Source organism: Solenopsis invicta, chromosome 6, assembly GCF_016802725.1.
Source record: "Solenopsis invicta isolate M01_SB chromosome 6, UNIL_Sinv_3.0, whole genome shotgun sequence".
In the NCBI taxonomy this organism is placed as follows: Eukaryota; Metazoa; Arthropoda; class Insecta; order Hymenoptera; family Formicidae; genus Solenopsis; species Solenopsis invicta.
This window is the reverse complement of record NC_052669.1, coordinates 2,119,799-2,145,163: the sequence shown is the minus strand read 5'-3', so window position 1 is coordinate 2,145,163 and position 25,365 is coordinate 2,119,799. Positions and strand designations below refer to the sequence as shown.

Below are 25,365 nucleotides of genomic sequence, written 5' to 3'. Positions count from 1 at the left end.
TATGGCGACTATTATTTGCCATTATGAAATAAATCTGTCACAAATAAAAACATTTGCTGAATAGCATTCGATCGATACACAGACATTTAAATGATAAGGGAATCATAGGGAAAATGAAAGATAATTTATCGGAATTTAAAGCTTTAGAAAATAAATAATTCAACGGTATTTTAAGCAATGATGCATTATGATGAGATAATGTATAATCCACATTTAAGAAATAAATATACAAATTGCTAATAAACAAGAGAAATTAAAATTATTCTAGTTTATCGTTTATATTATACAATTATTCTAATCTAACATTATTTTATATGCGAGATATTAATAATATTGAACTATACTTTACAATTTATAACAAGAAATATTAGTTTTATGTTTTAAGAAATTGAAAATATTTTAAATTTTAAAACTACATGCTTTTATTTTTAAGTTAATTCAAATAATAAAATAAAATTCTATAACTTTATTAAATAATTTAATTATGTAACAATTATTAAATTATTATTACCATTAATTTGTTTTATAATTGTTTGTATACATATATTCATATACAATATCCAACAAAAGACACAGGTTCCGATAATCTAACATTTATTATATCGTTGAGTAGATAAGATAAAATATCATAATTTGCAGAATATGACATTCTGGAGAATTTTATTATAAATTTTTCAAACAAAAGAATTTAAAATTAAACAAATTATTTGTATTTTATTATTTTATTTTGCATTTTTTTGTGCTTAATTATTATAAACAAAATTGTAAAATCTTATTTTACTAATGTGTATAAACGTTTCAATATACATAGGCAGCACATTTATGATATAAGCATATAAATATATTTATACTGTAACATAATTTTAAAATTTATTATAATTCATACTTGTTTGTTAGCAGTATTGTCATTAAAAATATATTTAAGTATAGAAAATTTTAATTTTTACTCTAATAATATAATTTTAATATATTTTCTTAATATTAATATATTTTCTTAATATTAATTTATATAGAAAAAAATTAATTTATTTTTTTTAAATATATTTTTGCTGTTACATATTCTTTGTACATGTACATATAAATGTTTCATCAAAAAAAAACATCATATTCTATATTTAATATCGCAATAAATAAAACTCTAAGCAATTCAATTACTTTAAATATCAGATAAGTTAAGAGATTAAACAATCATCGCCATTGCAATAATTATTAATTAATCGTATCTTTTTACATAAAATCAAATACTTAATGAGTTCGTTACTTTTTTTGTTCTCATCTAGAACTTATATTATTTTTGAATTTGAAGAGAAACGCAAAGATTGATATCCAAGAATGTACGATAATTGATATCCAAGATTGTTTTGTTCAAAGGTTACGAAACGAATGTCTATAATCCTTATCTTTTTAAATATTAAAACTGTTCTTAAAAGTTATATTTAATGAAATATGTTGACAATTAAACTAGAACAATTAAACTAAAAAAAATATGAAAGACTATAAATAAAGTAATATTTTAAAATTCCTTTAAATACATATCGTTGCCAATCATAACTTACTACACAAAAATTATAATAAAACATTGATTGATCTTCCAAATTAGAACATATTTTAAAAATTAAAAGAAGATTAGCCCAAATATATCTTAAAAAAAGACAGGTTTTAATAGAAATAGTTCTTATACACTATTATCAAACACTGCGCATTGTGTTAACATTCTTCTTCTTACAAGTGTTTTATATAAAAACTATATAATAGTTTTATATTATCTCAAACATAATGATTAATTTACGCAGATTTAAATATTATATAAAACATAATGCAAAACTTGATTTTTGTATTTGATCAAACGTGATTTTTCAAAATATTATAATTTGCAACAATATAATTGTAAAACTTTAATACAATTAAACGATTTGATAAATAATTAATCAAATGGTTTTTACGAGTAACGATTCACTGTACTTTAATTACTTCAACATATTGTTTCCCTTATAAAATGTTAAAGTGTAATTTAATAAAGTTATACGTATTACGCAGAAACTTTATCAAGATTCTATCTATTAATCTAGACATTGATAAATTTATAGATTAATTTGTGAATAGCTTGCCGCAAACAATTATAGTGATGCAACTAGTAATAAATCTCGAGTTCTAATCTATAACCTTTTATTATACTTTGTATAGTTTTTTTTTTTTACATCTTTAATTATTGATTTCTACTAACGCGCATGACGTCTTGTACAAGCAAAGATGTGATAACATAGATTTATATAAAAAAAATTATAGCATCGTCATTGACCAACCTGTGATAAGATATCGATAATATTATAGGTAATCTCAACACGGTAACGAAGAGCAAAACGCATTTAGCAATCTCTCATTCTATCGAGAACTGTTCGCGGGACATATGCATTTAGAAACGTGCTGTGAAAATCAAATACATCAATTGTCTGCGATAGACGTGTAACTAATTCTCTCTATATCAAAATTAGTTCATTTAAACGTAATAGGATATTAAGAAAAGTGAAACAAAACGCAGTATTATTGGATACAACTTTGTTTATTTGTAGACAGAGTAACAGACGTTTAAAAAATTGTGAAAAAATAGTGTAAAGCCATGAAAAAACGGTAATAATAGTTATAATTGCGAGAAAACTGTTAGTGAAGGTAAGTGCAATTAATTTTTAAACAGTGGCAATTCTTTAATTTTTGAAAGAGTATTATATTAATGATATAAATTTATTTATATGAATTTTTGAAAGCGTTGAATTTTTTGGGTAATGCAGAATAAAGTCGGTATATACGCCGCATCTGTTAAAAACTTAATTTATCAAGTTTACTGTGTTTAAGGGAAATAAATTATACCAACGAAAACTTTATACTGTCTACTAATATAAAAAAAAAATTAATATAAAATATTTATTTTCTTATATTTGGAAAAGAAACTTTAAAAAATCCTTGCATTTTTGTCGTATAAAAGAAGTTTAGGATTTATAATTAATTATTTGTAAGACATACATTGATCATTTACAAATAATATTTAGAAATATGATGTAAATAACATAATGATATACAAAATGTGTTTACAAAATTTATTATGGAATAAGAATGATACATATATATACAAAGTAATAATAATGCAATATTGAAGAAATTAATATGTATAGACAGTGGAGTGCAGATATGTGCACATTGTGTTCTTAACATTGGGGCAAGTGCTGCTTTCCAATCACGCAGCGTTTGTACTAACGGCTCTTGCTAAATTCCTGTTGCTAAAAATGTTATATATCTTACACAAATTGGGATATAGGATATCAAACTAAACAAAAAATATAAAAGCTACGCACCTGCTATCTTGCTTGTATTTCATCCTTTACTATCTCTCCCTATTTACGTATCACGAAATAGGCCTTTTACATTCTCTACAATAATCATTTTACGTAAGTCGTAATACACGATTACACTAGTTACTACATGAAAAAATCAATTCAACTCACGATATTTCTGTTAATAATAATAAAATCTAAAATCACAACACAATACTAACATAGCATAAAAGCATATAACAGAATGTTTGCTATAAGGTAATAAACTACCTTTACTTCTTTTGTTCTGACTTTTGCGTTGTAAATCTTAATGCGATATAAATACCGACTTTACCTTACACACATGCTTTATTTTTCGTTTAATACATACACCTTAAAATATATTTTAACTTCTTATTAAACGCTTATTTTTTACGATACTGTTTAGAATAAAACAAATTCGTGCATTTAAATGTGATGTAACATGCGGCGTAATTAGTCGATTGCCAACTAAATAAAAAAGTTATCTATATGCACATTCACACATACAAAATCTTTTCACACAATTTTAAATTCAAGAAAGTACAATTGTCTTTCAGATGAAGATCTTACGAAAGCATCTATTACTTTGTACCCTAATCACATTACTCAGTGGGACCGTAGCAGATAAGTCTCCCTTTCATGATGGTAATTCTACTTGCATTTTATATTTAGGGATCTATTTTGTAACCTTGACGATGTCGTTATGATATTGTTGCGCAGGTTTTTTGTATCATGTAATAACTGCGCAACGACACTATAACAACATCGTCAAGGTTACAGAATAAGAATTTTAGTATATAAATTTTGTATCAATTTATTTTTTAAAAGTTATTTATGAAAAGAAATTGAAATATATAACGCCTTAAAATACAGACAATTTATATATTTATTTTTACATTTTATGTAACCGAAAAACGCGTTTGTTTTAAAGTATCAAAGCAAAGCGTTATAAATATATGTCAGATAAAAAGAAATTTTCTTATTTTTATAAAATTATATGTATAGAAATGTATACTATTAAATTTAATATCGCCAGTAATAGAAAATTTTAGATATCTATAACATTTGCTATAAAAATCTGTGTACGTATATATCTTCAAATTGATGCAATAGATTATCGATACTTTATATAGAATTATATACGCGTAGCCAATTTTGATTATCGTTTTAAATAAATTGTATTTCATGTATACAACTAGATAAATTATCTTTTCCAGATATACTTACGCAAAATGGAGTTGTCTCACCAAATGACGACTCCATCGATTACAGATTACCAACAAATGTTAAACCCACTTTGTATGAGATCATGTTGGTTCCTTACTTAAAAGAGGGCAATTTTACGGGCATCGAAAAAATTGAAGTTACTGTAACGAAAGAAACCGACACTATTACGTTACACGTAGGAAATATCGAAATCGAATCAGTAACTGTTGTGGAGTTACCAAATAAAGAATTGATTGATGACATTTCAGTTAAAAGCGATTTAATTACTGAAAAATACAATATTAAAGTCCCGAACATCCTCAAACCGGATACGCAGCTACTAATTAGCTTTATGTACAAAGGTATCTTGTCCGACAACATGATTGGATTTTATAGAAGTTCTTACATTGAAAACGGAGAAACTAAGTAAGTGTTAAGTCGATATTGAATCTATTTCAAGAAAACAAAAATAAATAAAAACTACGCGCTATAAATATTATCATCTCCAGTAAACGTCACAATAACTTTTAATATGAATCTCTGCTTTTTTTTAAACCATAGATGGTTAGCTGCGACACAGTTTCAAACGACACACGCGAGACATGCCTTCCCATGTTTCGATGAACCAAGTTTTAAGGCAAAATTCAAAATCCGTATAGCAAGAGACGAGGATTTTGAAACTCTCAGTAATATGAAGTTGGAAGAGTCTAAACAGCTGTAAGTGTAAAAAAATGTACAATTATCCCTCTGCTGTTTCCCTCGAATAAGCTTTTTCTTTTTTATGTACTCATGATACATTTATACGTTTGTTTTTAAGGAAACCGGGAGGCAAAATTTGGGATGTTTACGAACAAAGCTTGGAAATGTCCACCTACTTAGTGGCCTTTGTCATTTCACAATTCAAAAATCTTAAAAACAGTACTCCTAGTTTAGACTTTAAAGCATGGTCTAAACCATCCACTTACAAACAGGCTGATTACGCTTTGACAACCGGCGTAAAAATTCTCCAACATTTTGCAACAAAATTCGAATCCGAATATCAACTTCCTAAAATGGATATGGTAGCCGTACCTGACTTCGCAGCCGGCGCCATGGAAAATTGGGGATTGGTGACATATCGCGAGAGTCGAATGCTGTATGACGAGAAAGAATCATCGGCGGCAGCGCAGCAGAGTGTGGCTTCCGTGGTTGCTCACGAACTTTCGCACATGTGGTTTGGGAATTTGGTGACGCCAGAATGGTGGAGTTACCTGTGGCTTAGCGAAGGGTTCGCCAGATACTTTCAATACTTCGGTACTGCACAGGTAAGAGCATTGTAGAATACTTAGGATTTTTATATAATTGTCATCGAAATAACTAAAACACAGGATTGAAAAGTAACGTGTTACTTGTAACGTCGTAATGTTTATCGTTACTTTCTTCAATAATGATTTTTTTTTCTTTGTTATACCGGTAACGTCGTTATACCATAACAAATTTATTGCAATTTTACTTTACTTTTTATTACTTTATAAACGTACGTACATGTGGATAAATTAATGCAATTAATTAAAATTACTAGATTTTGTCCTTTGATTAAACTGGCTAAATAACGACGTTTGACAATTGGATATCACTCTAAAAAAATCACCAACATTTTGTGAAAAGTTACGAAAAAAGAAACAAATTGTTATTTTTTTAAGTAATAACGTATTACTTTTTAAAATTAGTAACAAGTAACGATAACCAATTACCTTTAGTAAAAATAAATGATAACGCATTAATATTATAAGTAATGTTTTTAACTCTGATAAAATATACTTTTTGGAAAATTTAGATTTAAATAATAAATTGAAATAATGTTTACAATTTTTATTTTGTGTAATTTACGTAAATGTACACTGTATGAATGTACTTAGAAATGAATAATTGAATCTTCTTGATGTCCATAATAATATAATTACAAAATGCAAAAATAATTTAATAAAAAAAAAAATTTTTAATATCCTTTAAAATTTTATAAAAATTGAATTATTAAATGTTTTTGTATACAAATACTTTTATTTTTCTATAGATTGAATCATCATGGGACATGGATAAACAATTCGTAGTGGAGCAACATCAAACTGCATTAATTGCGGACGGTCTTGAAACTTCTCTTCCGATGAGTCGAGAGGTTAAAAATAAAGAGCAAATTGCAGGAATAGGAGATACTATTACTTATAACAAAGGCGCTAGTATTATTCGTATGATGAGCTACTTACTAGGAGACAAAATTTTTGAAGAATCATTAAAACTTTATCTAAAAAACAAGTAAATATTAAAATTATTTGTATTTAATTACATATTTTTTAACAATTAATTAATTTGTTATCCATTTAAATATTCAATTTTGAGATATAATAATCTTCAAAAATAATATAATTTATAAAATCAAATAACTTCTAAAAACAACTAATACAAAAGTTTAAAAAATCTTCAATTAATTTTTTCTGATATCTGAATGTATCATTTTAATTAAATATACAAATCTTTAATATTACCTTTATATTAAAATAATATCGTAACATATGTATTAATTTAATTACCCTAAAAACTGATTGATTGCTACTTGATTATTCATTACAATATTGTATTATTAATTATTAATAAATATTTTTAATTATTAATATTTTTGTACAAAATTTATATTTTTTTCTCAACGCAATTAAGAAAAATTATTTTATAAACATAACATGTTTTCTAGCAAAGACGAAGGATTGGGCAATCCGGATAAATTATGGAATGCAGTACAGGAAGCAAACAAAGATTCAGTATTAAAAGAGTTAAATATAAAAAAAATAATGGAATCTTGGACTAAAAAAGCCGGATACCCCGTTGTATCAATCGCCGTTAATAATGATGGTACAATGAATGTTACTCAAGAACGTTTTCTTCTGAGAAACTTGGAAGAAACTCCTCAGGATATCACTTGGTCTATTCCGCTCACATACGGACAAAAACAATCAGACCTCGATAATGTGATTTTTAAATACTTACTAGAAACCAAAGAAGTCACAATAAATCAAAAAATTAACAAGGAGCAGTGGATCATATTTAATGTTCATTCATCAGGTGAGTACCGAACAGTGTCTTTAACTCTTTAGTTGAAAAAATAACTTTCAGAATTACGTGTAAACAGTAATATATCTAAATACGTTATTTTATAAGTAATTATCACATATGTTAATTTGTAACTAATTATTGTAACTAATTAATGTGATAAATTATATTTAAAATAAAATATTATTGTTAAAAATATAAAACACTTTTAGAATTAATGTCACAAATTCTACGATAACTTAAATAGATATTTATAAAAAATATAAATAAAACAATCTAAAACTGTTAAAAAATAATTTGGGTATTTTTATTACAGGTTTTTATCGAGTAAATTATGATCTCCCCGGATGGCAGAAAATTTTGAGTGTGTTAAAAGAGGGCGACATAACTGATATTAATGTATTAAATAGAGCTAGCATTATAGATGATCTGTTAAATCTGGGTAGGGCAGGGTATCTAAATTACGATATAATTTTGGACGGATTGCTTTATCTTAAAAGAGAAAGGGATTATTTACCCTTTAAAGCAGCATTTAATGGTTTGGAATATCTAAATAGGCGATTTTCGGGACATGCGGAGCACACCTTATTTAAGGTTTATTTTTTTTAATTATATATAGTTTACAAAATTTATACTCAAATTTATAATCAAAAATAGACGTAATCATAATTACACAAAAAGCTACTAAACTATCCACATTATCTGTCATGTAAATTTTTTTAGTCTTAAAAACTTTACATTTAACAGCTTCTTTTTATATAAAATTACTTATTTCAAATATTTATTGAGGAATTATATTATTTGAGGAATTATAATTTCCAGATATGTAAATAAATTCAAATATAAAGACATAACATATCCATTATATATAACTTTATAATATTATTTATTTTATATTTCCAGACGTATGTCTTGTCTCTTCTCGGTAATGTAAACAGCCAATTAGGATATGAGGAGCCAACTACTGAAGATAGTAGATTAAAGACTCTATTACGACGAGAGATGAATAACTGGCTCTGTAATTTCAATGATGAGGAATGTATAAATATTTTTAAAACTAAATTTGATGTGTGGAGAAAAGATAAAAAAAAAAGGTAAGAATATATAAGCATTCTTTTATTTATGTTTTAACTTTTACAGTGTATATATGATATGTATATTAAATTATATTAAAGATCAATATATTTAAGTGGTCTCTAGTATCTTTATGATATATGTGTAAGCGTCTTGCGATCATCTATCCTACAAAAAAATTGAAAAATCCTGACTTTTATATAATTTTAAGAAAAATTATATACATATTTAAATAAATTTATAACGTATCTAACGTTAGATTGTTTAATATTCGACAGAATTAACCCGAACGAAAGGCCTATAGCCTATTGCACAGCCATAAGACATGGAACAACTGAAGACTGGAATGATTTATGGAAGGAGTACTCTGAATCCATTTATGCAGCCGATCAAGCAATGATCCTAAACGCTTTGGGATGCAGTAACGATACTAATATCTTAGAAAAGTAAGACTTATTTTAAAATGTGATAAAATTTTATTACTTTTTAAAATGCTGAAGCGTTTTTGTTCAAAATAACAAAATAAAAACACAACACATTTTAAATAATAAACTAGGAGTGATTAAATATTTTCTAATTGATTGTACATAATTCAAAGCAAAATATGTACATTAATTAAAAATATCTAAATTAATTTATTTGAAATAAGAAGTTCAGGTTTTTAACAATGTATGGTAATTATTTTGTTTCATACGATTGGAGCTATAATACAAAAAGAGAAAACTAGTGGTACGATGTAATTATTATACTATACATAATATTATTTTCAAAAAGTAATTATCATTATTTTCAGATATCTGAAAGCTGCTATTAGTAGTTATACAGACGGTGGAATTCGTAAACAGGATAGTACAAGTGTCTTCGCCGCCGTTTATAACTCTGGTCTATATGGTGCTGAATTCATCCTTGATTTTGTTGACAAGTATCACAAAGAAATGGAGGAATAGTAAGTTATCTTCATAATCAACAGTATTCGTGCCATACATCAATATTAATTTGCAAAGTAAAAAGTTAAAATATAACATTCCAGCCATTTATAAATAAGCAATTTATAAATAAATAAATAAATAAGTAAGTGCAGGATATTAATAATGTACTGATATACATTAATATCCATTATTTGTAAAATATATTTTAATGTAAAATAAATTTTATTTCTTCAAATTCTTTTGCGTTATACAAAATATTGTTGAGATAAATCAAGGGTGTACATAAAAAAAATCAAAGATTTCTTTTTTTGATTTATAAACATACGGTTTTTTTTCTTAGCTACGGAGGTCAGGCTACAATAGCTACAATCCTCGATGGAGCATCGCAGCACTTCTCTACTATCGAATCAGTGGACAAATTCAAAAAACTCATAGAAGACCACAATGCAGATTTTAAGTCGATCCAAAAATCTCTGGACTATTCTTTAAAGGTCGCTCAATATGAATTGAATTGGTATACCAATTTTTCGACATCTATAATTCAGTGGCTAAAGGAACGTGAAAAGCTCACGTATCGCCTACCTTTGGATATAACTCCTGAAAAATACCATATTTCCCTTACACCTGATTTGTCCGAAGATTTTCATTTCGACGGAAAGGTGACAATTGAAGCCAAAGTTCAGACACCGACAAGTCAGATCATTTTGCACTCATCTAATATTGAATATAAAGATGAACATAGGCTGAAAGTGGTTAAGGAAGTAGGATCCGGTCAGGAAGAAGTGAAGATCCTAAAAAAAGAGATCCAAAAGCAATACGACTTCTTTGTGATATATGTCAAAGATGAACTATCCGCTGGCTCAAGTTTGACCATCGAAATCGAATACACGGGTAGCTTGAATACGTCAGATCTTCATGGCTTCTACAAAAGCTCTTACATGGACGAGGAAGGACAACAAAAGTAATGTTGAACATTATTATTATATTCACTCAATTCGTAAAAAGTTAGCATTAAATACTTTCTTGAATATTCTTTCTGTTTTAAAGAATTTGCGCTTTAATAAAAATGCTGAGAAAAATTATATTTTTAAGAACTAATATATTTACTATCGTTATTACAATTTATTTCATAACAGTACTTTGACAACAATTTTATATTAAATTTTAAGTAATCACTTTTATTAAAAATTAAATTAAAAAGTGTGAAAGAAGATAAAATATAAAATGTATAAAAAATATTTTTTTTATTTCTCATTTTTTTTATTTATAACTAAAATTCTTGTATTAAAAATTAAACGTTTGAAATGTTTGATGTACTAGATGGCTTGCCGCCTCGCACTTGGAACCCGTTGGTGCCAGAAAAATGTTCCCTTGCTTCGATGAACCAGAACTGAAAGCAAGTTTCACTATTGAAGTTAATGTGCCATCAGATTATGTAAATTACGCTGCCATCAGTAATATGGATATTGTAACGCCTCCCAAAAAGTATGTTTAAATTCAAATGTATTTTTTAAGGAAAATTTTGAATATTTTCTTTTCTAAATAATTATAAATATTTGATTTTGATAGGATTATTAAAATTAAATAATATTATTATTCCGTCTTGTGTTTCAAGTAAATAGAATTAAATATAGCAATATATTTAATATTCCTTGATATATAAAAATTTGCTTTAAAAACGTGTTTCAAATATCATGAATTTTGAATATTATAATATTATTCTTTAAAAAACAAAGTGTTAACAATAGAGCACAATATAAGTGCATATATCATTGTAAAAATAAAATTGCATTATTATTTTAAATCCTGTCGAAACATAGAGATTAAAATCACTTCTTAACAAATTGTTGCAGAAATGAAAATTATGTAACATACACCTTCGAAGAATCAAAACAGATGTCGACATATCTAGTGGCAGTTATCGTTTCCAATTTTGAATATCATTCTGATGAAACAAATAAAGTACGTGTATATGCACGTCCTAACGCCATCGATCAAACCGATTATGCTCTATCCGTAATTCCTGATTTGAAGACCTTCTTCGAAAAGACGTACAAGCAAGATTATCCAATTTCAAAGCTCGCTATGGCTGCATTGCCCGATTTCTCAGCAGGCGCAATGGAGAATTGGGGTCTTTTAACGTACAGGGAAACGAGTATGTTATATGACGAGTTGAATTCATCCATCATAAACAGGCAGGATATCAGAAACGTGATTGCTCACGAAATCTCCCATCAATGGTTCGGAAATTTGGTCAGTCCTAAGTGGTGGAAGTATGTATGGTTGAACGAGGGATTTGCTAGATACTTCGAATATCACGCCCCAGCTCGTGTACGTAATTAAAACACTCTGCTAATGTAATATCAATTTACAACGAAAAATTTGAATCTTTGATACAGTAAGAAATAATTTTTTCACGGAAGTCTATTTTTTAGAAAAAAAAGTTTAAAATACTGTTTTTTTAGAGAAAGAGATCACAAACACAGAAATCATATTCTTCTCTATATATTTTTATACATTTTAATGCAATATACTTAATGAAATAAATATTGAATAAGAATATTACTATCACTAAACGACAAAGATTTCTTTAAACATTAAATTTATTATTTCCATTCTAGATAGATGAAGACAAGACATTAGAATGGCAATTCGTGGTGGACCAAGTACACTCTGCTTTCAGTGCAGATAGTTCCAAATCTACACATCCTATGACTTACGATGTAACAACTCCTCGTGAAATTCAAGATATATTCGACACAATTAATTATGCTAAAGCTGGTAGTATATTAAGAATGGTGGAAAAAACATATGGAAGAACAGTGTTCGATGAGGCATTAGCCGACTATCTTGAAGAACGGTATGTAATACTAATGTTTTTTTATAGATTGCAAACTTTTTTATTAGTTTAACGATTGAAAAGTTCTTTAATTTTAATTATATAACAATTGTCAAATGTTTACTATATTAGTTAATTAAATATAGAAATAAATGCAGTTAGAAATATTTAAGGATTACAAAATGTAATAAGTACATGTGTATTTCTAATTATTTGCATAATTACATTAAATTGTTAAATTAAACATTTACTATGATATTTAAAAACATTGTAAATTAAATGAAGATAGGTAGTTAATTATTAAATTTCATTAAAAGACAAATAAATTATAAACTTTATGAAAAAAAAAATTTTTCAATGAACTGATTACTATATCAGTAACTGATAATATTTCTTTATTTCTGTACTTACCCCTTAAATAAATAACTAATAAAATGTTTTAACAAACTAATTATTATATCAGTTACTGATGCAGTATCATTAGTTACTGACATAGAAATCAGTTTATTAAAACACTTTATCAGTCTTTTTTCACGGAGTAAGAACATGAATAAAAAAAGGATAAAAGCAAAGTTGCTTTATTAAATACAAAAAAATATTACTCTAATGCTCAAGATACCCAGCAACTTGAAATTTTATTTTGCAAAATTTCTGACAAAAAAAACTTTTGTCACAAAGCAGTAATTATTTTTTAATTAATTTTTTAGGAAATACCAATCTGCTACTCCAGAAAATTTGTATGTATCGCTTCAAAAAAAAATAAATAATGGAGAAGACGACATCAAAACCACTTTAGACACATGGACAACTAAACCTGGCTACCCTGTTGTTAGTGTCAATGTTACAAAAGATGGTATATTTTTAGAACAAAAACGTTTCTTCCTTAAAGATTATAAAAATACTTCTGACGATACTACGTGGCATATTCCAATCACATATACATCAATTCAAAGTGATTCAGACTTTGATAATACCAAACCCAAATTATGGTTGAGAGAAAACAATACAAAAATAGACCCAACAACTTCAACTTTAATATTCAACATTCAGCAATCAGGTAATCAGATAAAACAAATTAGAAACTAGAATAAATCGAAATACACTATTCAAAATTTTTCATATGTTAAACAACTTTTAATGCACATATCTGCATTATTTGATGAAAGAAATTTTCACTATTTTGAGATTTTTGCATTTATTTATGTATTTTTACACGTGTTTTTAGGTTATTATCGTGTAAATTATGATGAAGAACATTGGATGAAGCTGATTAATTATCTTAACAATGAGAAATTTGAAACAATTCACGAAACCAATCGCGCAGGATTAATTGATGATCTTATGAATCTTGCAAGAGCAGGCTACATTAATTACAACATTGCTATAAGAGCTACAATGTATTTGGAAAAAGAAGATAGTTACTTCCCCTGGCGTGCGTTCTTTAATAATCTGCTTTATTTAAACAAGCGTTTTGTGGGAACCGATAGTGAAGGCTTATATACAGTACGTAAATTACAATTACATAAATGTGTATTAAAAATAATATATTTTATAATAATTTTAAAAACTGACTTTTCTTATAATTTTTTAAGTTTATTACTCAAGTATGTAATTGCTAAAATTTTTATAGATTTTTTTGTCAAAATGTTATAAAATCTAAAGCAGAATTATACTAAAAAAAGTTTAATTATTTCAAAGTTTTTTAAATATCATATATCTCTCAAGCTTTTTTTTTTACTTGAACAAAATTATTCTTAAATCAAACTCTACTTTAATAGAATTACATATAAACTTTTTAGTCGTTATTCAATTTCCGTTAGATTAACTTTTTTATAAGAAATTTTGTAAGTAATATTCTACAAAAAGAAATTAATATGTATAATTTTTTCAGAAATGGTTAACAACGTTAATAGAACCACTTTACAAACGGCTAGGGTTTGAGGATCCAGACGCGAATGAACTCCATGTGAAAAAAATACTTAGAATACACACACGCAATTGGGCCTGTAAATTAAGCATAGGAGACTGTAAATACAAAGCTGCATCATATTTCCAAGACAAACAACATAATGAACAGTAAGTTCAATAACAAATTAAAATAGACTTATTTCATTGCTTCGTATAAATTATGTAGATTGATACGTACGTAGTATGTAATCTCTAGTGTAGTTGTGTAAAAGGTATAGATAAAAACAAAGATAAAATAAAAGTAGATGTATATAATATTATATCAACCAGATTTTAATTATTGTTTCTCTTATAGTGTACCGCCAAATTACCGTGATGTCGTCTATTGTACAACCATGAGAATAGATAAGACGGAAAAGAATTACAATTATCTCTGGAATGAATACGTAAAAAGTAGTTTTACCACGGAAAAACTTGTAATTCTTAAGTCATTGGCTTGTTCAGGAAACAGAAATGTTTTACTTAAGTAAGTAAACATTATATTTTTTTTTATAGTCCGTATAGCTATTATAAAAAGAATTGATTAGCACATCAATAAATTACATTTACTAATTGTTTCGTAAAATATAAAATATAAAATAGAGGAAGTGATTAATGGAATACTATTTGATTTTTTTAACATAACTCAATAAATATTAACGCGACATAATTCTTATCAACACTAGTTTGTTAGCTATAGAATACTACCAATCACTCTATAGATAGTAGTTTACCGGATATGTAGAACAAACGTAATTTACAATTTATTGAAAAAAAAAAATAAATACATTTGTGAAATAGTACAGAAATCGTAGCATGCTAATATCATAAAGGCACTTTTAATTATAAAAAAAAATTATAAATTAATGATCCTCGTAAATTTTACACATTATTAAGTGGTACAAAAGAAGATTTTATAAATAGCTTAGAAAATGTTCATTGTATATTTTATAAAACATATTTTATTTGAAAAAAAAAGTTTTTATAAACAAAACTGTGGCTAAAAAAGTGACTTTTTACAACAATTTCTTTGTTGCTACTAAGCATTATACAACGTTCACTATAAAATTGTAAAATTAAGAAGTAGTTTTACAATCGTAATGCAAATTGCTCACGACTATCTCACGATCTTTCTCACTACGTGATATAACTTTACATGCCGAATTCGTACATATTACAGCACACAAATTCAAAAACATAATCTAAAAGCCACATTCAAAATTTTCGAGCTGAACTAAAGTTCAAAAATTAATATCTGATATTTCTCAAAATATAGAGAATATACACCTGTAAAAATCACTAAAACTAACATTCAGCTTTTATAAAGACACAGTAAACATCAATGACTAGTAATCATCCTACTGTGTTTAAATAAAATGTAATAAAATAATTTTAATAGTTGCTCTTATTAGAATTCAACGCAAATTATACGAAATATTATTGTATCTCATCATCTCATACGTATCTCACAATCACTATCTTTCTTCTAGTAATGTATGTTATATGGAAATGACAATAATGCAATTTATTTTACAAATTTTTTAATATTTACGTTCTAATATGTGATGCTGTTCTAATAACTTTAAAAAATAAATAATTCATTTAGTTTTGAACAAGAATTGCAATATTAAGCATACTGAACTAATAATCTGATCTGTCCCTTGTATTAAATTAAGGTTATTGAAAGAAGCGGTCAAAGATAATTCAGAAATACGGTACCAAGATAGTGCAAAAGTTTTCTCAAATGTTTACGATGCAAGTTTAATTGGCGTGGATGCTGTCATGGATGTGATTAAATCGGATTATGATAATATATTGCACCGATAGTAAGTAAACAAATTTTACGCAATAATAAAAATTGCAACAACGTAAAATAATATAAAATTTTTAATTATAGTTCTAATGATACTACAAACATCGCAAATATCGTGAGCGCTTTGGCAAGCAGATTATCTACTGATGATCTCTACAAGAAGGTAATTTCTCATGACATGATAAATTTTTTAATTTTATATGATCAAGATTGAAAAAAAAAAATATTTACAACAAATTCTAAAAAATTTTCATAAATATTAATATAATTTAATAATTTTTTCACATATACATGAAACATATTTTATTAAATATTAAATTAAAAAAGCAATTATTATAGCCAAATAAAATATTAATAATAAAATAATCAAGTTTTATTTAAATTGATTTAAATTAAAAAAAAATTGATTTTTTAACGTCGACAAAAAATACAATTTTCTTATAATTTTAATAATTTGTCTAGATATTTTATTCAAATAAGGCAAATCCTTAATAAATTGAAAATTTACTATTTAAATTAAAATTCTTGATAATTTATCATTCGATATCTATTTAATAAAATTTATTTTTTACTTGTAGTATATGGACTTACTCGACTGGTTAGTTACCAAAGAACCGGCATTCAAAAACTCTGTCGAGTCCTATAAGGCAGCAGCCAATTATGAACGTAATTGGTACGATGAAAACGAGCCAATAATATCTGAAGTTTTGGAGAATATATTTCCAAGCAACAGCTACCGCTTACCGAAGTCGCTTGATCCAAATTTGTACAATGTATATCTCACACCTGACATGGAAAAAGGAGTCTTTGAAGGAGAAGTGAAAATAAACATGAGAGTTCAAGAAGATACTTCATTGATAGTTCTTAATTCTCACGAACTTAATATTAAAAACATTGAAGTCTTCAGAAATGACGAACAAATAAATTTGCTGAAAAAAATAGTGCCAATTTCGCAACAATTAAGAATACGTTTATCTAAGCGTGTACATAAGAATGAAATAATAATAGCGAGTATTCAGTTTACCGGAACTCTTAATGACAATATGAATGGATTCTATCGTAGTTCGTATTTCGACAAAAACGGATGGCAACAGTAAGTACAGCATTTATTGTAATATGCGATACATAATTGATACATAATATCTTCATACATAATACCTTTACACACACGCACACACACACACACACACACACACACACACACACAATTTATTAAAAGAAAATAAAAGCAATTTTGTGTCACTTTTTAGCTTTCCAATCCAAATTAAACTTTCAATAACTCTTACTAACTATGAACGTTAATGAGAAAATAACAATATTTAATTAACATTATTTTAATATTTGATTTTGAATTTTTTATTTTAATATTTTATTTAAATTTTATTTTAATATTTAATTTTATTTATTTATAGTTGGTTGGCTACAACGCAGTTTGAGCCTACGCATGCTAGAAAAGCTTTTCCCTGCTTCGACGAACCAAGTTTTAAATCGAAATTTCAAATTAACATTCAACGGCCAATCCATTACAACTCGCTAAGTAATATGCCAATCAAAATAGAAAAAGATAGTTTAAAGTAAGTAAATATGGAAATATGTTTTACAAATGTGGATACATATTCTGTATCTGTACATTTTGTAGTGCACTGTGAAACAATATATAAGTCAGCAATTTTATGTTATTTCAATTATGTTATTTAGGGGTGAAAATTATAAGTGGGACATATTCCACGAGACCAATGTCAAAATGTCGACGTATCTGGTAGCTTTCGTTGTTTCCGAATTTAAACCTGCAGTTAATCCTAATGCTAACGAACTCAACGTATGGGGCAGACCAAGCGTTGCAAAATATGGCAAATTTGCTCAAAATATTAGCCGTGCACTTCTCAAGGAGTTGGAGAAGTTTACGGACATCGAATTTCCTTTATTTAAGTTGGATTTGGTGGGAATTCCAGATTTCTCTAATGGCGCAATGGAAAACTTTGGCCTTGCTACTTTTCGGTAACAATATAATTTTTTATTCGTGACTTTTGGAATGTGCATGTCATCTATCCGTATTTTATAATTAGTTTCTTATACTGCACTCTTTTATGTTACTTTTTTTATAAATAATCCAATTACCTTACTAGTGAATACGGACTCTTCAAAAACGGGAAAGAAATTACAGCCACGCAAGAAAAATACATAATCAGAATAATAGCACATGAACTTACTCACATGTGGTTCGGAAATCTCGTTACTTGCGAATGGTGGGATTACATTTGGCTTAATGAAGGTTTTGCTGAATATTTCGAATGGTTTATATCAGATCAAGTAAGTAATGATATTGTATAAAATAGAATATTTCTCGCAATTAGAAATTTGTTCATTAAAACACGATATAAATCTAATTTACCTTTCTTTAAAATCAATCAACGGTTAATTTTTTAACTTTAAAAGTTTTCTCAAAATAAAAAAAAATTTTTTTCAAATAGTACAAAAAATACAAACATTATTACCAATAACAGATATAATAATTTTTATTTGCATTATTTCTTCTTCTAGATGATGCAATCAATTCATGAAGACTATCAATTCATGGATCAATTCGTGGTCTACGAGCTGCAGCCTGCTTTGTCGAAAGATGCTTCGATTTCGGTACACCCAATGACAAACCCCGTCCAAACACCGGAAGAAATAGCTGGTATCTTTGACTATGTCACTTACGGAAAATGTACGTATCATATGATATCACAAATATTATTATCGGGAGAGATATGTAGCATATAATACTTAACTTAAATCAACTCAAACTCAATTCTTGTTAGAAATATTCTTTCAAATTTTTAATAAATTTTATTCATTATAATAAGATTTTATAAATAAAAAGTATTAAAATTTATACAAAATTTGAACTTATTAAAACTTATTATAAACTTATTATTTGGAAAAAAATTTGTATCACAGTTTTTTGTTTTATAATTACAACATATTTTATTACTAAATTAAATACACAGTTTGATTTGATACTTAACATTTGATCAAACATTTTGTCTTCAATATTTAATATTAAAATATTTATATATGTATTTTAGCTGCCAGTGTTTTACGAATGTTGTTCAATGCAATCGATGAAAAAGTTTACAAACCAGCACTCCGTGATTATTTAAAAAGACTAAAGTTTAGTACGGCACGTCCTGAGGATTTGTGGGAAAGCTTCCAATCGTTAGCATCGATTCCGATTAACAACAAGAGAAACGTAAGCTTTGAGGAAGTCATGAAAACTTGGACGGATCAACCGGGATATCCTGTCGTCCATGCTACATTAAATAACGACATATTAAGGCTTACTCAGGTAACATTATGTAGTTTTATTATATGGTGCTCTCGATATTTTTTCATGTGAATTTCTAAAATTTTCTAACTCAATTTAATATGCTATTTTGCAGGAACGGTTCTTCATAGACAGAAATTTCTCTAGCAAAGAGTTTTACTGGATACCTATTGATATATTCGTTTCAACCAACTTGTATAATAATGTCTATAAACAGCTAGAATCACAATTTCAGAGCACATTTGACGGTGTATCTGTCAATCAACGCCTGTGGCTAGGACCAGAACCTCTGGAAATATTTATTAATCCTCTTAACGACTGGTACGTCGTGAATTACAAACAAACTGGCTTCTACCGTGTTAATTACGACACTTCCTCATGGAAAACATTAATCAACAAGCTGAATAATAAAGGATTCGAAGTTATCAATGTCTTGAATCGTGCCCAAATTATAGACGATCTTTTTAATTTGGCTCGCTCTAATTATGTTGATTACGACTTATTAATGAGCGCAACGACATATTTGGAACAAGAGACACATCATTTACCTTGGAAGGCATTCTTTAACGGTCTATCATACATGTATTCAATACTTGAAGAGGAAAGTTATCAGCAGGATCTAAAAGACTACGTTTTGAGATTAATATCTAAGATGTATGACAAAGTAGGATTCGATGAACGCGATAACGAAACACATTTAGACAAGTTAAACCGGGAAATGATTCTTCAATGGGCTTGCAAGTTAGATAAACAAGAGTGTATCAAAAAATCTGAAGATCTATATGCTGCTTGGCAAAAGAATAGTTCCGAAAGGTAAAATTTTAATCCAACAAATTTTTATAAAATTATTAAATTTACAACTTGTTTTAATTTGAAATATCTAACATACCTTTGAATTATTTTTATCAGTTATCTTTACGACGTTATTATTTACAAAAAAACTAGAAATTTCTGTTTCAAATATCACAAAATATACAACTTAAAACTAAATGCTGAGAATAAAAATGTTCTAACTTAAATTTATCTTGGAAAATTGTATGATATGGAAAATACAATTCTAAAAAAAATATCTTAAAAGTAAAATAAAAAATTAAATTTGTCTAGAAACTTTATTTAAAAAAGCTATAATTTATTTCATCATAGTTTATTTCATTACAGAATTTATAATTTTTATTTGTAATAAATTTTTTTATTTAGAATTCCACCTAATGCACAACCAGCCGTTTATTGCGCCGCATTAAAAAAAGGAAACGAAGATGGTTGGAATTTCCTGTGGGATCAATATGAAAAGTCAAACTTTGCAACTGAGCAAAACGTCATTTTAACTGCACTTGGATGCCCAAAAAATAAGACGATACTCCAAAAGTAAGTTTCCAAATAGACCATGCAACAATAACAATAACTAAAAAAAAAAGAATTTTATAGCAGTGTTACGTTTCTAATTTGTTTAACATAATTAAAATATATTTACGGAAATAATTTAAAAAATATCATTTAATCTCTAACATACATTCTCAATAATGTTTAATAAAATAATTAAAAAATTAACAATATAAGTAGCTTAATTTTTAAACTTTTGTTAGTAAGTTAATTCATATCGTGTAACTTATAAACAAAAAATTACAAATATCTTTGATTACTTGGGCGGATTTCTAAACGATTTTATAAGTATTCGATAGATTCAGAGACAGTTTAAAATAAAAAAAATTCTAACAACAGTTACAGCTGAGATCTCAAATAATATTTTATATGTAATTTTATATATTTTTTTATCTTATATACTTTTTCTAGTTTGAAACATAAAATAATATTTACAAACAATTTGTTTAAACAGATATTTAGGAAAAGCTCTCAAACCTGGCATTCGCCGACAAGATGTTTCAGCGGTGTTTGCTTCCGTATACAGTCAAAGTTCAATAGGAGTAAATGCTACTCTTGACTTTTTAATAACAAATTCCGAGGCGATATATCAGTAGTGAGTATTATTACAGTTTTATCTATTGTAATTATAAAAATAAAATTCTCACGTACATTTTCGTTACAGTTTCGGAAACTGGAATGACGTCGCAGACTTATTTGTCAGTGTGGCATCGTACATATCGAACAACGATCAAAAACAAAACGTATGATTATCCAAAATTTTTATTCAAAAAAATTGATAGTAACAAAACAATAGCATTTAAACTCTTAAAAAAAAAAACTTAATTGAAGATTTATTTTTGCATATTATACGTTAACTGAACTTCCTGTCATATTACAATTTTAAAGAATGCTAATATCATATTATTTATTATTATTGAAAGCTCTTATTAATTAATCATATAAAAAGTGCGGCAATAAAATTATAAATTACATAATGTTGTCGACTATAAAATTAAATGACTTATTTTTCTTTTTTAGTTAAATGATTTCATCGAACGTAGTATAACACGATATCCTCCAATCGTCAGAGAGAAATTACGTTCATCTCTCAGCACTGCGGAAACCAACTTGTTATGGCAAAAAACACATAGCCAAAGAATTGGAAATTGGGTAGTAAGTGTAATGAAGCGTCCAGCAACACAAGGTGACAGTTCTACAAGGATAGAATCACTGAACATCGTTTCTATGATTTTCATTGCTTTAGTATCATATCTTTTAAGCTACTACTAAAAAACTAAGTTGAATGGAAGATGATTATTAAGATTATTGTTCATATTTTTCTTATGCAAAATGTAAAAATAATGTATTATTGATTTGTGTTTTTTTATTTAGCCATTTTTTTTATCTTTAGTTAAAAACAAAGAAGTTATATTTTCTTTAGATTGTGTATTATAATAATGTATTTAAAGCAAAGAATTGTATCTTTAATCGAGCTTTGTAATTAGGCAAATAAAATAAAAATATGATATATTGTATAATCGATTTTTTTATGTATAATTATATATATATATTGTTACGTCCGCCGATTTGAAAACTGGGCGGTATAATTGATTCTTAAATTCTCTTGGCTGCTATCACCAGAATTGTTATTTAAAATGAAAATTATCCTCATTCAATTAACAACAATTTATAGGAATAAAAGGAAAGGGTAAATTCAGATTTGATTCAATACATAATTATCTGTAATGGCATAATTATAAATTAACTTTCAAAAATAATTAGCTAAAAGAAAGTACAATTTTAGAATTGAGAATTTTAAGACAAATTCACTACTTTTCATAATATTTATTGTTATAATAGAGTCTCCTTAAGTTGACCCCGGAGATCGCGTATTTTGACTATGCGTCTTGAGGGGCTAATAGTGTAATTTTCCTTTAAGGGGTTACACCACAGTAGAGAGCGAAAATTTAACGTTCTTTGCGATTTTTTTTTAAGTGGAAGGAAAAGTAAAAGGGTAAATCTTTTTAAGAATGTTGTTAAACATGTTTTGAAGTTTTAAAAAAAAATTTTATTTATTAAAAAATATTACAAAATGGCTGCCCAACAGCCGTTTCTGCGGAACGGTTTTTTTTGGAGGGGCTCCGCGGCACGCAGTAGAAATGCAGCAAAAATTAATCTGGAAAAAAATAAAAAATTTTTTTCTTAAACTACATTAGTATAGCTATAGAAATACGTAGGAAATTTTGAAAATATTCATTTTTGTTAAATTGGCAAGCATTTGAAAAAAAAAGCTAATTATTTTACTACCAAAAAACGGGCACTTATTTGTACGTAAAAAATCAAAATATTAACTTATCGAAAATCGGCTACGTATTTCTATGCGGAATGTTGTTTTAAAGATGTGATATTAATTTGGAGTGAAAAAATAGAAAATTGTTTGAGTTATGCTGCGTGCCGATTTGTAAAAACGTGTTTCGAGAAAAACGCGTTTAAAGTTTTGACTCGTGTTTTGAACATGATAAAATAAAAAATTTGGTTATTAAAAATTTTTTAAAATCAAACCGTCATCGCGCGCAAATAAGCTAAGAAGCTATTTGATGTTTTAATCTACGGTTTTTTTGTTAATAATTCAAAAACAAAGTCGGTGGATTTAGTAAGTATTTTCAAATCTAATATAACTTTACTATATATGTAGAAAAATAAAATTATTTTATGTTGGCCAAATACACTCGACAGCAAAATTAAAGCATTACCTATTTTATCCCCAAAATAGGCAAAATTCAAAAGAGTGTAACTTTGTTAAAAATAATCGTAAAAAAATTTTTAAGAAAGCATTTTAAAGCTTGAAATCTCTAGTTCCGAGATTAATAATTCATTTAACGATTTACAAATTGTTTACAAAGTTACGCAAATTTAAATGAGTATGCGTCAAATCTTAAAATTTTTTACAAACTTTGTAAAGTTCCACGGCGTGAAATAAAAATTGCACGAAAATGCGGTTTACAGCATTTGAAAGCGCGAATCTTTATCTTTAATTTGCGTTTTTGTTGAGCGCTGTACGATTTTTTATCACCGAGTTATTAAATACTGAAGTAACAATAGTCTCGCGCAGCGAGAGAGACTCCGCATGCCGCGCCGACCCCTGTTAAATGCCCCACTCGGGTTGTTGACCGCGTACGCTACGTCACGCCGCGTGCTGTCTAGCCAGCCGCCCCACTCTTCTCGGCCGCAAGGTCATTCGCACTACCCGAGGCGCACGTGGCCGATTGAGAAGAGTGGGGAGGCCGATTCAGTCGGCGCGCGGCACGGCGTGCACACCGTGCGCGGTCAACAACCCGAGTAGGGCAAAGACACGACGCGACGCACATAACGCGGAGTCTCTCTCGCCGCGCGAGACTATTGTTGCTTCAGTGTTCGATAATTCGGTGATAAAAAATCGTACAGAGCTCAACCAAAACGCAAATTAAAGATAAAGATTCGCGCTTTCGAATGCTGTAAACCGCATTTCCGTGCAATTTTTATTTCACGTCATGGGGCTTTGCAAAAGTTTGTAAAAAATTTTGATACTTGTTGCATACGTATTTGAATTTGCGTAACTTTTTAAACAATCTGTAAATTGTTAAATGAATTATTAATTTTAGAATTAGAGATTTCTAGCTTTAAAATGCTTTTTTGAACATTTTTTTACGATCATTTTTAACAAAGTTACACTCTCTTGAATTTTGCCTATTTTGGGGAGTCAGAATAAGTAATGCTTTAATTTTGCAGTCAAGTGTATTTGGCCAACGTAAAATAATTTTACTTTTCTAAATATGTAGTAAAATTATATTAGATTTGAAAATACTAAACATTTAAAAAAATAAATTTATTTTTGGACATTATTTTTGAACTGGTAACTCTATTCATATGTCTCCAGGGTTAATAAAAAGACACATGGAGAGAATTAGTTTAAAGTGCGCGATAATATTCAGTATACATACGACGCTTTAGACATTTGGAGAATTTGGCTGACACACGGCCTTGAAGTTTGTTACTCTTGTTTACAGCGCGATGTGTTTACGCAAGGTCGCCGCGCTATCATTCGCATTCCGAGATTTGAGCGAGCAGGTAGCGTCGCCAGCCTCTTCGTATTTTCTCGCAAAATATCAACTGAATCATTTACTTGTATTTTTGAATAGTTCATTGTACTTCAATTAATTATTAATTCCATCTTATTAATCGCGCCGTATTGTGTAATTCTAAATTAAACCCGCCGGCTTTGTTTTTAAATTATTAACAAAAAGCCGCAGATCAAAACGTCAAATAGCTTCTTAGCTTATTCGCGCACGATAACGCTTTGATGTTTCCGTCGTAATATAATTGAGTATTTTGTGATTGTGACGTAAATGTCGGGAGTGCTGTACGAAGTACCGCGCAATCATCTATTCTTTACCGTGATTTGTAAGTTAATAATTAAT

The 25,365-nt window shown here is 27.6% G+C and overlaps 1 protein-coding gene across 1 annotated transcript; it reads left to right on the top strand.

Moving 5' to 3' along the window:
* Positions 1 to 2,383: 2,383 nt before the first annotated feature.
* On the top strand, positions 2,384 to 22,446 carry LOC105205291 (putative aminopeptidase-2). The gene is made up of 32 exons (XM_039450619.1): positions 2,384 to 2,667; positions 3,905 to 3,992; positions 4,565 to 4,979; positions 5,115 to 5,270; positions 5,371 to 5,857; positions 6,607 to 6,845; positions 7,279 to 7,646; positions 7,951 to 8,228; positions 8,538 to 8,728; positions 8,987 to 9,154; positions 9,502 to 9,654; positions 9,978 to 10,598; positions 10,958 to 11,122; positions 11,491 to 11,968; positions 12,259 to 12,497; positions 13,184 to 13,533; positions 13,702 to 13,979; positions 14,368 to 14,552; positions 14,740 to 14,910; positions 16,100 to 16,249; positions 16,321 to 16,399; positions 16,815 to 17,329; positions 17,649 to 17,810; positions 17,935 to 18,234; positions 18,363 to 18,546; positions 18,778 to 18,946; positions 19,308 to 19,567; positions 19,662 to 20,359; positions 20,744 to 20,911; positions 21,381 to 21,521; positions 21,591 to 21,669; positions 21,947 to 22,446. Exons 2-32 carry the CDS (start codon positions 3,905 to 3,907, stop codon positions 22,196 to 22,198), a joined length of 8,187 nt encoding a protein of 2,728 aa, XP_039306553.1. The 5' UTR covers positions 2,384 to 2,667; the 3' UTR covers positions 22,199 to 22,446.
* Positions 22,447 to 25,365: the final 2,919 nt, after the last annotated feature.